This window comes from Sceloporus undulatus, chromosome 4, assembly GCF_019175285.1.
Source record: "Sceloporus undulatus isolate JIND9_A2432 ecotype Alabama chromosome 4, SceUnd_v1.1, whole genome shotgun sequence".
Lineage (NCBI taxonomy): Eukaryota > Metazoa > Chordata > Lepidosauria > Squamata > Phrynosomatidae > Sceloporus > Sceloporus undulatus.
In genome coordinates, this window is record NC_056525.1 from 235330529 (window position 1) to 235344954 (window position 14426).

Here is a 14426-nt window from a genome sequence, read left to right on the forward strand (position 1 = left end):
TCTGTAACCCTGCTTTGATCCACCGGGAGAGGCAGGGAAACATAAATAAATTTTATTATTATTATTACTAAAATGGTGAAGGTACTAGAAACTATGCCCTATGAGGAGAGACTAAGGGAGATACAGTTAAGAGATGATATGATAGCCCTATTTAAATATTTGAAAGGATGTCATATTGAGGATGGAAAAGGCTTGTTCTCTGCTGCTCAGGAATTCAAACTACAGGGAAAGAGTCCACCTAAATGTCAGGAGGAACTTCTTGACAGTAAGAGCTATTTGCCAGTGTAAGATACTCCCTCACAGTGTGGTGGACTCTCCTCCTTTCGAAGTCTTTAAACAGAGGCTGGATGGTCAAGGGTGCTGTGATTGTGAGTTCCTGCATGGCAGAATAGGGTTGGACTGGATGGTCCTTGGGGTCTCTTCCAACTCTATGATTCTATGATTCTATTTGTTTCAGAGTTTTATTTTGTCTTGCCTTCCAGCAGGTACATATTTACTTGGAAACAAATCCTACTGTGTGCAAGGCACTGTCCCCCTTACTTTATCCTCAGAATGATAGAGTCCCTCTTGTATCTTCCCTGTGAGGCTGGGCAGGCTCAGAATAAGTGACTAGTCTGAGGTCATCCAATGAGCTCCTGAATAGATGCCCAGTCCTGTTCCATACACCTTTCAAACAAACATTTTGAGAGCTTGGAATGGTTGTTTCCCCACACATGTATGTGTAATCTTGGCATTTCAAATTCCCCACACCCTCTAGTCAGCCTTGCAAGAGAAAATTAGAGGTTCTCTCTTTCCGTATCCTTCATATGTAGGTAAAAGGCAGCTGTTCATAGATAGCAATCATGTTTCTCCCTTGCCTTGTTGCATAAGAATGTATGTAAAGTGATCCATCCTGTACATCAGTGATGGAGAGCATATGGGCCATAGGCTGTTTAGGGATTCCTTCCAACACCCCTATTTTTTCAGGTAAACTAAGACCAAGCTGCCAGTCCTGAAGACATCCCTTGGTGGCAGTTTTACTTGTAGCCACGTCTATTGTCCCAAGCACTTGAAATATCCAGAAATCATGATTGGAAAGAGATTTCCTTTTTTTGTGTGCTTTATGATAATATTACCATTATTACATCACATACTTTTCAGCCCCACTTTCCCCTCCTTCCTCCCTGTCTGATGGCTATAACCAAGTAAATTAGCACCCAGTATCCATAATGTGGAATATTTTATTACTAGCTGTTGTGCCCCTTTTCAGCATAAACTTTCTCAATCCAACAACCCCATTTGTCCCACTGGATCATTTCCTTTATTTGACCATTATATGTGTCTTTTCTCTCCCCTTAAATAATCAAATAAAATATATTTTGCAATATAATGTGACCAATTCCCCCATTGTTTGTGTTTTCCATTCCAATTCTATTACAGTCGGCCCTCCTTCTCAATGGATCTTTGATCCACGGATTCAAGCATCCACAGCTTGAAAATATTTTAAAAAAACTTAAATTCCAAATATCAAACCTTAATTTTGCCATTTTATATAAGGGACCCCATTTTGCTATGCCATTGTATTTAATGGGACTTGAGCATCCATGGATTTTGCTATCCACCGGGGGGCGGGGGCTGTCCTGGATAACAAGGGCCACCATACAGCATGTGCTGCTATTAACAAATTTTTTATTATGTAATCCGCTTTCGATTGGAAAGAGATTTCCAGTCACACCTGAGGGTGATTTTTGGCTCAAAAGTATATAGCATGATGAAGGAGTAGGGAATTTAACCCACCCCCCATCCACTGCAATTGCACATCCACATACATCCTCACTATACATCTGTACTTGTGTAGTCTTGAATACCTATATCGGAAAACGTGATATTTAAATAAAAATGTGTTCAATGGGTCTTACTCCTTAGGATGAGATTCTACATAGTCATGTATAGCGGAAGAGTTCAGTGTTTGGGACTCTGGTTCAGCTCCCCTGTCACCAGATTCATTGCTGTACTGCAATATGTCCCTCCACTGCCATTGCTTTGTGGGGCCCTAGACACTTCTTTTCTGTTCACTCTCTGCCAGCTATGAAAGGGTCATGGAATGGGGGACTATCTCAGTGCAACAGTGGCCCAAAACACACTACAAAAATAATCCAGTTTATTAAAGTTTGGCTGTTAAAGTGGTGTCAAACCGGATTATTTCTGCTGTGCGCACAGCCCCTAAAAGGTAAATCTGGTGCCACCACAAACTACAAATCGTAGAATTTCTCAACACTGGTTCAAAACACACTGCAGAAATCATCCAGTTTGAGACCACTTTAATTGCACTGGCTCAATGTGAAGGACTTCTGGGAACTGTAGTTTTGTGAGACATTGAGCCTTCTCTGTTAGAGAGCTCTGGTTCCACCACAAACTACAATTCCCAGGATTCCCTAGCACTGAGTCAGGGCAGTAAAAGCAGTCTCAAACTGGATGATTTCTGCAGTGTGTCTTAGGCCAGTGAGTCCTTGTTGAGGTCAGGCTTTTGACTTTTTGGAGGGTGGAAGAGAATACTAAACTCCACAGTGACAACAAAAGGGACATACTTAGGTGGAGAACACAATAGGAATAAGCTCAATCATAAAAAACCTCTCAACCAAGTGCATGAAAAAATAAAAATATTAGGGCAAGCATCCTTTTATTTATGAATTTGGCTAACAAAAGTTTTTATACATATTGTTGTGTTTCTGTTGTGTACCTTCAAGTCATTTCTGACCTATGGCAAACCTAAAGTGAATCTGTAGGTCTTTAGAGGAATACTTTTTAATTGTTTTGTTTTCCATTACAAGTTTTTCCCCCTTTCAGACAACATTATTTATTATTTATTTATGGTATTTATACCCCACCCTTCAGCCCTAATGGCTCTCAGAGCGGCTTATTAATTAGACGGTTCCCTGCCCTCAGGCTTACAATCTAAAAGACACAACACAAAAGGAAAAGGGAATGGTGGTGGGGAAGGGAATGAGGTCCAGTGGTTATTCTCTCCCTCTAAGGCCTGGACCAAGGCAGATGGACTGGAGGGAGGGCTCTTCTTCTTCAGGCTAGCCTTGATGGAGATGGGCCTGCCTGGTCACTGGTTTTCTGAGGTCTCACACAGTCTTTTGAAACTTGTTCACAGATGCCTGTTACAGACTGCCAAAATAAAGCTGCTTCGGGTCTCTTTGGAGGTATGCTGTTTAAATGATGCATGTGTCCTAAGAATCCAGAAACTGCACCAAAGCTGCACTCCAGTGCTTAGGAATGGAGTGTGGCTTTGGCGCGACCTCCAGACTCTTAGGACCCATGCATCATTTAAACAGCATACCTCCAAAGAGACCCGAAGCAGCTTTATTTTGGCAGTCTGTAACAGGCCAGAGAATGTTTTATCTAGGACACATGCAGGGGAGAAGGAACTACTCCAGGTACTACCTAAAATAACTTGGCAAGGGGAGTTGATGATAATAGCGGTTGTGACTACACTTCCTGATATAACCCACCTCATCCAAGGCTATGGGGGAGATTCTCATTCAGATTTATAATCCTGGACCTCATTTCACACTATGTGATAAACCAATTTTTGCATTGGATTGTTTCGAATCAATGGAGTGATTCGACACTGAATAGATGTTCATGCTACTCCTTGCCATGATTGAAGCTGTGCGTTTACATTAAAGTTCACATTTCAGTTTGTTACCAATTGAAAATGGCCATCGGAGCCAGCACTTGGGAGGGAGGGCAATGGGTCGAGGGGTGGAGCATACCCATCCCAAAGGTCTTGCCAAACCGCCATTCTTTTTTCCATCTCAGCGCTCGTGGTTCATGGGTCTCTTTGTGGTGTGGCGTGTTTTTTAAAAAGACACTTTGACAGCTTCAGTGCACTGTTGCATTTGCATGGGTTCACGAGTGTGGGGAGTTATGGGTGCCATGGGGGGATTCTTTCCCAGCATGCATGGATCTCTGAGTGTCCTGGGGGGATTCTTCCCTGGCATGCATGGAAGAATTCCCCATATAGCACCGATAACTCCCCCCCCCCCATGAACCCACACAAATGCGACAGTGTGCAGAAGCACTATGCCCCCCCCAAGGAACCCTCCCAACTTCCCCAACCTCTGGTCCACAGGGAAAAGGGAACCAGTTCACTGGCAGAAGCGGAAAACAGCTGCACGGTCATTTAAAGGGAGCACTTGACATTGTGGAAAATTTGAAATCACTAAGAACCCCACAGAGCTGAGAATGCTGAGAGGGGAAAAAGAATGCTTTGCAAGACCTTTGGTTATGTTCCACCCCTCTTTCCCCTGGGTGCCCCGAATGTGATCGGCAGCACAGTCACATTTGTGGTAACTCACTTCTCAAAAGACACAATAAAAGATCAGTATTCTAAAGAACTCGTTCAGGTGAGCTTGTGTCAATTCAACCCAAACACACTTGCAGGTGTAATCAACTCGAGTGTAAATGAGGCACCTATAACCTGTTTTGCAAACCAGGTTAAATCATAGTGTGAATGAGGCCCTGGTGTAATATATGTGTGCACAAGGCACAGCAGAGCATGCTACATCTGAAAGGGAATGTGTAATGTTTGTGTCATCATCCCCTCTCTGTCTCTTTAGTGATATGCATTTTACAAGGAAATGATTTAGCACTATAATAGCAGCTAAGTTATCTGTGAATCAGTCAACAGGTTCTTTTTCCTTGTCCCCTACTAGTTCCTTTTCATTTTGTGTCATGTATTTTAGATTTGAAGCCTGAGGGTAGGGAATGTTTCAAAATTATTTAATTATTTACTTTTTGGCTTCGGCCCCCCAGTTGTCTGAGGGACAGCAACCCGGCCCCCGGCTCAAAAAAGTTGCCTACCCCTGTTTTAAACCAATTACAGAGTTAGAGGGCTGGGGATCTGACCATTAGCAACTCCATTTTAATGGAAATCATAGTAGACAAAAGTGACCCATGTATGTTGCCTAGGGGATGAAAAATGGCCACTCTCCAGGCCTTGGATTTCACTGCTTCTGCTTCTTCCGGAGATACTATTACAGGTTGAGTCTTCCCTATCCAGAATTCCAAAATCTGAGATATTCCAAAATCCAAAATTTTCCACACAATGGCTGAGGTAGTGATACCTTTGCTTTCTGATGATTCAGTGTACACAAACTTTGTTTCATGCGCAGACTTATTAAAAATACTGTGTATAAAATTACCTTCAGGCTATATAAATGAATTTCATGTTTAGACTTGGGTCCCATCGCTAAGATATCTCTATGTATGTGCAAATATTCGCAAATCTGAAAAACTGCAAAATTCCAAACTCTTCTGGTCCCAATAATTTTGGATTAAGGGAGACTCAGGTTTCACTATCATTTGACAGCTATTGGCTCCATCTCTTTCAAGCTTATCCTCCATAGTGTCAGACTACTCAGTTGAATGTCTCTTCTGACAGCAGTTCTCCAGAGTGTCAGTCAAAGGCCTTTCCAAAGCCTCTGTCACCTTCTCTATTCTTATTGATGACCGCAGGGATAGATCTGGGAATTCTTGCACTTACCAGTTTATTTTTTTTAATAGCCATTATGCGGGTATAGTTTGAGGGCAATGCTTAGTACAGAACTGATAAGGGGCAATGCCTGTAAGGCAATAACAGATCCTCAGTAGAATTTCTGGGTTCTTAAGCTACTGGTTTGACAAACACCAATATATAATTATAGCAATAATAGTTGACAAATCACAGTGGTTGATGTTTTCTCTACAATTACCTGAAAAGCAGTTCTACAACCTCAGGATAGAAATGACAGGAATGAAAAGGCTTGGGGCAAAAAACCAACTAACCCCCCAGCAAAGCCCACCAGTTCTTTTGAAGCTGCCTAGTGGGCTTGTTTATCATCTGCTGTGGAGAACTTGGCTAAAATTCTGATGATATTCTATAGTGACTGCACTCTTTCTAAGGTTGTGCAGTATTGGTAAAGAAAGGCAGACAGTGATGTTTATCACACTATGCTCTTAAAGAGGTACTATTCCAGTGTGACTCCTCTAGCTGCCTCCTGTTGTATGCTGGGATTGGCAGTTTTAAGGAGCTGAACTTCTCTGGCTGAGAATTCTAAATACCCCTCCTTAAAACTGCCAATCCCAGCATGCAACAGGAGGCAGCTAGAGGAGTCACACTGGAATAGTACCTCTTTAAGAGCATAGTGTGATAAACATCAGTGTGTGTGTGTGTGCGTCTTCAAGAGTGTAAGCTAAGAATGCAAAGTGATGCTAGTAAAGAACATTCTGACATCACAGATGATGATGATTAACTACATTTATACCCTACCTTTTATGCCCTACCTCTGTGTGTGTGTGTGTGTGTGTGTGTGTACACACACTCCTTGAATCCCATTGTGGGAGAAAGGCGGGGTCTAAATCCTTGAAATGAATAAATAAATATGCTACCACTGTACACCTATTTTCTCCAGTGCCTTTCTTCATTCAAAGCTGCTTTGCTTGTAACCTTTTTTCTTCATGTTTCCATTGCCTATGCTAGCTTAGTTACACCAGAAAGGACACCAACAGTGTCCCAACCCTTGTCTCATCAGGTTGTGATGTCAGAATGTTACTTACTTCTTTACTTTTGATATTATAGTACAGTAATTAAATTTGTCAGCTGCTTGATTCCCTGTCTTGGGAAAAAGGTGGCATGTAAACAAAGTTAATCAGCATCATCTGTGATTTCAGAATGTTTTTTATTGTTCTCACTTTGCATTCTTGGCTGGGAGTACTGAAGAGTCTGGAAACTTGGAAGTGTTATGCAATTATTTTAGGCAAAGTATGTGGTAGATATATTCAGGACTTACACACATATTATTACACTTTCTAGAGGTTTAGCTGTTTTAGTCTATTAAGTCTTGTGGCACCTTTAATGACTAACACCTGGGTTACTATGTTGACTACAAAATTGACAGGAGACTCCTTCATCAGACACAGAGCTTCATCCTTGGATTGCAGTAGTTTTGAAAAAGCATCTATACTAGATTCTTGCAGTATAAAAAGGAAGAAGGGAGGGCACAGGGGAAAAAAGGAATGTAACAGCACCTTTAAGACTATCTAGTTTATATTTTTGCATGAGCTTATGTGGATATAAGTATCCACAAAAGCTCATGCCGAATTAAAAACAAGTTAGTCTTAAAGGTGCTGCTACATCCCTTTTCCCCCTGCTCCTCCCTCCTTTTTATGCAAGGCTGACCTTGCACCTTAAGTATATGTGCTTATGGTTGAGTGTGTCTGTAAATGTATATTTAGATGGATCAGAGGAAAGTGTATCATTCCCCCAAAAGCTGTTGGACTATAAGAAAAGGCATACTTGCATAGGTGAGCTGATTTGCAAACATAAATACAGTATGTTTTCCCTGTTCAAGCCACAGGAGATACAGTTAAACCTCTTAGTTGCTAAAAGTTTTAACATGAATTTGATTTTTTTAAAAATTATTGTGCGGTATACTCTGGTTTCTTTTCCTGACTGTATTTAAGACCAATCTTTTAGTTTTGCCTATGCTGTGTGCTTACTATGTACTCAGGATTCTTCCCTTGGTGTGCTGTGCTTATGTGGTACTGTGTGATCTAAGTTATTAAATTTGCACCAAATACCTCTAAATGTGATGAATCTATATGCTGTGAACTAGTTGCCATCACAACAGCCTACATACATCCTTTTTGACTTGCTTTTGACTTAATCTTTACACAGGTTAGGAGAAGAGTCAATATCTCAGCTGAGACCACAAGTGAGACTGCTACAGCCTCAACCCTTACTCCTCAGTATGATCCAGAGGTTATCATTGTGGGGTCTGGTGTGCTTGGCTCTGCTTTGGCAGCAGTGCTGGCAAGAGACGGAAGAAAAGTGACTGTAATTGAAAGGGATCTGAATGAACCAGATAGGATAGTTGGAGAACTGTTGCAGCCTGGGGGATATAATGCTTTGAAAGATCTGGGCCTAGAAGGTATGTTACTATTGATCAAACATAAATCTTTGATTCATAATTTTTGTGCTGGCATAATCTTTGCCCCCCTTTAAAAAAATCACTGGACAGTCTGAAGTCTATTTTAGCTATTAATTTTATTATAAATGTTTTATGTGTGGTTTTTTGTTGTTGCTTATATGCTCTTTGTGAATGCTGGTTTATAGGCTGGGTTACCTACAATTGGTCTCTAATTTCCTCATGGGTTATATTCACTTTAGAAAAAGAAAGGGCCACACACAGAGAGAGAACACAGCAAATCATGGAAGGCTTCTACATCCAGAATTAAAGAAATAAAATGTGATTCAGAAAGTTCGTAGACTTCAAGGGTCATCTAGTAAAAAACACTTCCAGCCATCCACAACTGAAGCATTTGTGATAGGCATCTATCCAACCTCTGTTTGATAATCTCCAAAGAAAGAAAGTATTTTCCAGCGTATAAGACGACCCCCAACATTTCCAGTTAAAATATAGAGTTTGGGATATGCTCACCATATAAGACTACCCCTCTTCTTACGCACACCAAATAAAAATTAAAAAAACCCATCAGATTTGATTTCAATATGGTAATTTTAATTCAAATGCTTAAGACATGCAGATACTTAGCAGGAAAACTTGTATACAAAGCCTGCTTGGATTGGTCAGCTCTCCCTACCTGCCCAGCCCTCCCTGTCTCCAAGACTATCAGAGCAGTAGCGGAAACATGGCTCTTTTTCCATACCTCAGGTGTCCTGGATGCCTGCAGCTTGCTCTGCCCTTCACTTACACCTTCCCAGTGAGGCGGCCCCTCACCTCGTCATCAGGACTGTGTTAAGTCACTTCTTTCCACGAATCCTTGTGAATGGATTTTCTTCTACCGTACTTGTACAAGTGCCACCCTTGCTGCTTTCATATGGTCGGCACATACAGCGGGGCTGTGGGCGTGGCCGTTTTGAGCTCCTCCCACCATATGCGGTGACCGCAGATACTCCAGTCCAGCTCGAAAGTTTCAGTGCCTGCTCTATAAGACGACACCCAACTTTTGAGAAGATTTTCCTGGGTTAAAAAGTAGTCTTATACGCCAGAAAATACAGTACCTTCTGAGCTAGTCTATTCTCCTGTCTAACAGCTCTCACTGGCTTCATCCTAGTTCCTTTGGAATATTTCGGGGCATCCCATAATATGAATATTACCTTTTGTGAGGTTATAAGATAAAACATATAGTTATATTTTTGCAACCCATGGTATTTGTTGTAGCTTTTTTTGGCCTGAAAGACTGCTATAGGTATTTAGTAAATGAATCAGAAGAACTTGGACATTATTAAAATATATATGTATCTGTGTGCGTGTGTGTAGGTATGTATCACTCTACATGTAGCAGTCAGTAATCTCCTATTCAGATTTGCATGCTGGCCTACATTGCTTCAGCAATGCTAGCTGCTAGTATTCTCAGATTGTGGAGTAGATACACGACCCTTCTCTGGGCCAATCCCAGATTTCACATATATTGCCTAATATTGCTTCAGAAGTGCCTATTGTCAGATAAGATCACATTATTGAGTTGACGAATTTCACATACTGGAAAGTTTGACAAAAAAATCTTGAGGAAGTTACTAAAGAGGTTCACTGCTTTGTTTTAAAGAAACACATATTTGTGAGATCAGCAGAATTCACAAGGTTTTGTAAATCAGCAGGCCATGGTGGGCAACTGCCAATGTGTTGGAAGGCATATTGGTCATGCCCACAATTTTTAAAAAAGAGTTTTTAAAAACGGAGCCCAAAATGTAGTAATAGATTTGTGGAAGGGAGGAAATTTCATTATATTTTGCATCCTGGACTACTGTTAGTCCAAGAGAGACCTTTTTTAAGGACAGGAAGTCAATTGGAGCCTAAAGTGGATTGGGTATGTGTAGCAAAATAGCTCTCTAACATTTGTCTTTGAAAATAAACCTTTTTTGGCAATCCTGGAAGGTCATGGGGATCTCAAAACAGCATTGGGAGAACCATATGCAGCCCAAAGGTTATACTTTCACAACCCCTGCAGCAAGCCATCATCCACCTGTTTCAGGTGATAATCTGATTTACCACTTCTGCCATTACATAGAGAGCACATAAATAGGAAGCACAAAGATAAGCCACACATGCCACCAGTGCTTCCTCAATTGAAAGCTGCCCTTGATGTAGATATGCAAACTGAATGGAGCCCAGTATGCATTAAAGACACTTGTATGATATACTAGGGACTCAGTTCATCTTTTTCTCTTCATGTGGGATTGAAGAAAATGATACAATTCTAGATTCTCATCCTTCAGAATTAATGGATGAATTTTGGGATCATTGTTCCAAACACTTGGATTTAAACCTAGTTGCTACTTCTCTGAGCCTAGGCATTGTACACATGGAGTCCTCAGAGAACCATAAATCCTTTAGCACAGGTGGTTGGCAAAGTCACCTCATCCATGATGCCTGACTCTGTGTTATATATCTGGCTCTGGGAAGCCCCAACAGCTGCTTCCCTGCCGCAGCATTTGCTCTGTAGCACTTGTGGGGCAGTGTCCAGCTCCAATGGGAGGTATACTGTGCATGTAGTACTTCCAGTAGTGTGGAAGCAGGATGGCGTGGTTTACAGCTCTTCCACCTGAAGCAAGGCATTTGTGTCATCTCATGGGAGTGACAGTTTCATTTTTTTTTTTTTGGGGGGGGGGGGGGGGCAGGGGAGGCACATCCTTTATTTTAATTTTAAAAATATTTTTATTAGATTACTTTTGATACCAGCACAAAATGATAAACATAAATATGCTACTATATAACAAAAATAATATAATCAAATGAAATTTATTTTGTAAATTTTTATGTTGTTCACTGCCCAGATTGGCTTTGCCACCGGGCGGTATAGAAATAAATATTATTATTATTATTATTATTATTATTATTATTATTATTATTATTATTATAAATATTCTCAAAGATTGAATGAATAACAGTACACACACAGAGAGAGACATGGATTCTTCTTTTCTGGTGAATAATCCTAATCTTCATTTTCCTAAATGTAAAGTATCAGGGATTCCATAATAAAGGCCCATTTCATCACAAAACATATATTTCCTTTATTCTTTCTTTTGCCAATTTACTGATCCTTATTTTTCAGAGGCCGTGGAAGGAATTGACTGTCACACAATAAATGGTTACGTAGTACATGACCTGGAAAGCAAATCAGAGGTTGAAATTCCTTACCCTTCGACAGCAGATGGCCAAGTACAAAGTGGAAAAGCATTCCATCATGGGCGTTTCATTATGGGCCTCCGAAGAGCAGCCATGGCAGAACCTAAGTAAGAATGGCTATTTAAAAAATGATAAGGCTTAAAGTGATAATCGTAAGTTAGCATTACAGGACCAGGTTATCTGCTCCTTTACAGATGGCACAATACTAAAACAATGGCAGAAGCTGTTACATAGTATTATTTATCAGTGTCTCTTGAGCATACTGTATATAGGAGCTTTTGGAGACACTATTTTGTCTCCAAAAAGAAGGTGGTTTCCCTTAAGGATAGAATCTATGCAAACCTGTAGATTCACCTGTTGTTTCTGATGGGAAGGAAGGATTAGATATGGAAAGTGCTTCATTATTCTGACACCTATGAATGGCTGGTTTATTCTTGTCTTTGATTATCTGTTGATGAAGACAGAATGTGTTGAGACATATTTGGCTTCTACAAGATCTTCAGCTGTAGCAATGCATGCTAAGCTATTTTAGACTTGTGAAAGATTTGTTGGTCCCCCTTGTTAATATTGGCCCGTATCTTTAGCTGTGTGCGTAAAGTTGTTTTAGACATACAAAAATGTTTGTATAGTGGACCCTTATTATACGCTGGGGTTTGGTTCCAAGATCCCCCATGTATAACAAAATCCGTGGATGCTCATGTCCCATTAAATATAATGACATAGCAAAATGGTGTCCCTTATAAAAAATGGAAAATCAAGGTTTGATATTTGAAATTTATACTTTTTTTGAACATTTTCAAACCGTGGATGCTTTGTAACATAGGTGAGAGCTTTTTTTATTATTACAATGCGCCCGTGTCATACGCAGGCTCGCTGAAAGCCACGCAGGGAGAAGGGGCAGCGCATCCTATAGGTATGAATGGAGTATGCGCTTGTGGAGTGCGTGTGCACTGCACCACCATGCCGCCACATGCACAAGCCCTATTCATTTAAATGGAGCTCGAGATAGGCGGTATTTGCTTTACATGGGTGAGTCCCGAACGGATCCCCCATGTAAAGTAAGGGCGCACTGTATTAAACTGCAACCTGTTTCAGAACCCTTCAGTATCTCAAAAACAGCAGCTATGTTTTTTGCAACGTATTATTTGTTATTAAACGGCACTTATGTTGACTTGAAGGCGTACAGCAACAACAATAATGTTGAGGTTTAGGTGATAAATACATTTAACTGGCTAATCTTTCAAAATGTTGAATGACTGAAGGACAATTGTTGTTAATCTGTTCACTTCATCAGAGCTTCCACACTTTTGCAGTTTCTTCCAGCATTCTGCACTTGCTCAATAAAAGAGTGAAGCTGGAAAGACAGACGAGAGAGAGTGAAAGCAAGGATGTAGTAGTTTCTCTCAACACAGGTGTACATGTACAAAGTTATTACAGAGAGCCAGGAATGAGGAGATGGAGTGTTCTTGAAGCAGTGCTTTCAAGCCACATTCCGTCTTTCCTTATGTCACCCTGACCTGCTTACTCTCACATTCTTAGCAAGATATTTTGAATGTTAGCGCTCATACAATCTGGTTTACCATGCCACCCAAACGTGACCAGTGGCAGCAGGTATTGTTCTATTAAACCAGTATTTCCATAACACACACATACGAAGGGAGGCAACATTTTCTTGAGATGACTTCATTTCTAAGGAACAGTCTTAATTTTCTCAGCTTTCACCATCCTGATTTTTCCCCCACCATTGACCTTTTGTTGCTGAACGTTCGCTCCCTATATCTTTCCTTTCACTCTTCCTCAATATGTCAAATTCCAGGGTTAGGAACCTTTAGGCAAAAATGCTTGGCATTGGGGACAATGCGGGCTTGCCATCCACAGATGCTTGAATCCGCTGATAACAAGGCTGCACTGTATTTAAACTGATAGTAACTTGATATATCATTGAGTACTTAAGTTAGGATGATCCATGCCATCACATTTCGCATTTCTGTGTATGGTTCTGAAAATTGGACAGTGGATAAAGCTGATAGGAAGAAAATTTATTCATTTTAAATGTGATTCTGGAGAAGAATTCTACAAATACCATGGACTGCTAAAAAGACAAATGGGTCCTTGAGTAAACAAGGACTGAACTGACTAACACAGACAAGGAACTGCTATCACTCCACCTCAGCATCAATCAAAAGATGAATACCCAAGACTGGGACAAAATTGACAGCCTTACCTACAGGAAAATGGAAAAAGATATGGCGGTGATTTTGTTGATTGGGTCTTGTTTCACTTTTTTGTATATTGCAGGATCCAGGAGTTCCTTGATTTTTTGTTCGTATTGTTCTGTTTCCATGATTACTTTGGCATTGCCTTTGTCTGCTAGGAGAATGATGATTTCTGGGTCCGAATTGAGTCCTTGATGGCTTTTCTTTCTCTTTTGATTATGTTGCTGGGAGGCGGTTTTGCCTTGCACAGAATCCTTGCTGTTTCTCTTATCTCTTCCGCTTCCTCTGCTGGGAGATGGTGGAGGGCAAATTCAACCTGGGCAATGATGTATGCAACTGGGATTCTGGTGGTGGTTACTGCAAAGTTGTCTCCTTTGGCCAGGATGGATGTTTCCTCTTTTGAAAGTTGCCACTGTGTGAGATTGATGATGGTTTGTGAATTGAGACTGTCAGACTTTGACTTTGACCATATCATGAGAAGACTTCTAGTGAGTCATCACTAGAAAAGAAAATCGTGTTTGGTAAGATAGAAGACAATAGGAAAAGAGGAAGACCACATTTCAGATGGATAGACTCAAATCAAGGAAGCTTCCTTACAGCTCTGAGTCTGCAAGACCTGAACAGGCCTGTTGATCATAGGGTGATTTGAAGGCCTCTCATTCATGGGGTCACCATAAGTTGAAGATGACTTCACAGCAGTTAAAAAACAACTTAATGTTATCTCTGGTTGTGCAATAGCAATATCAGGAAATACTTTCCCCAACTGAAGGAAAAGTGGAATAAGTGTCAAAACTCATTTCCACCTGAAACTTGTGCTTCCAGTCTTCAAAACATTTTGGCTTTCACTGAGCCAGGGACAAACTGGATGTGATGTGTGGATGCATTTTCAGAGTTTTTATTGGTTAATGTTTTAAGTAGAGGTAGGCAAAGTACGGCCTACACTGGGCCCTCTGGAAATTTGGAAGATATTTCCACCACACTTGAAGTCCCCCAGCCTCCAGAATTTTTTTGCAAAAATGTTACTTTTTTT

The 14426-nt window shown here is 40.7% G+C and overlaps 1 protein-coding gene across 3 annotated transcripts in view; it reads left to right on the plus strand.

Moving 5' to 3' along the window:
* The window catches only part of SQLE (squalene epoxidase), a 43256-nt gene that overhangs the window by 8182 nt on the left and 20648 nt on the right, over positions 1–14426 (plus strand). For all 3 annotated transcript variants that reach the window (XM_042465801.1, XM_042465800.1, XM_042465802.1), the window contains exons 3-4: positions 7706–7958; positions 11107–11287. In XM_042465801.1, coding sequence (XP_042321735.1) covers positions 7706–7958; positions 11107–11287 — 434 coding nt within the window. The remainder of the gene's footprint in view (positions 1–7705; positions 7959–11106; positions 11288–14426) is intronic.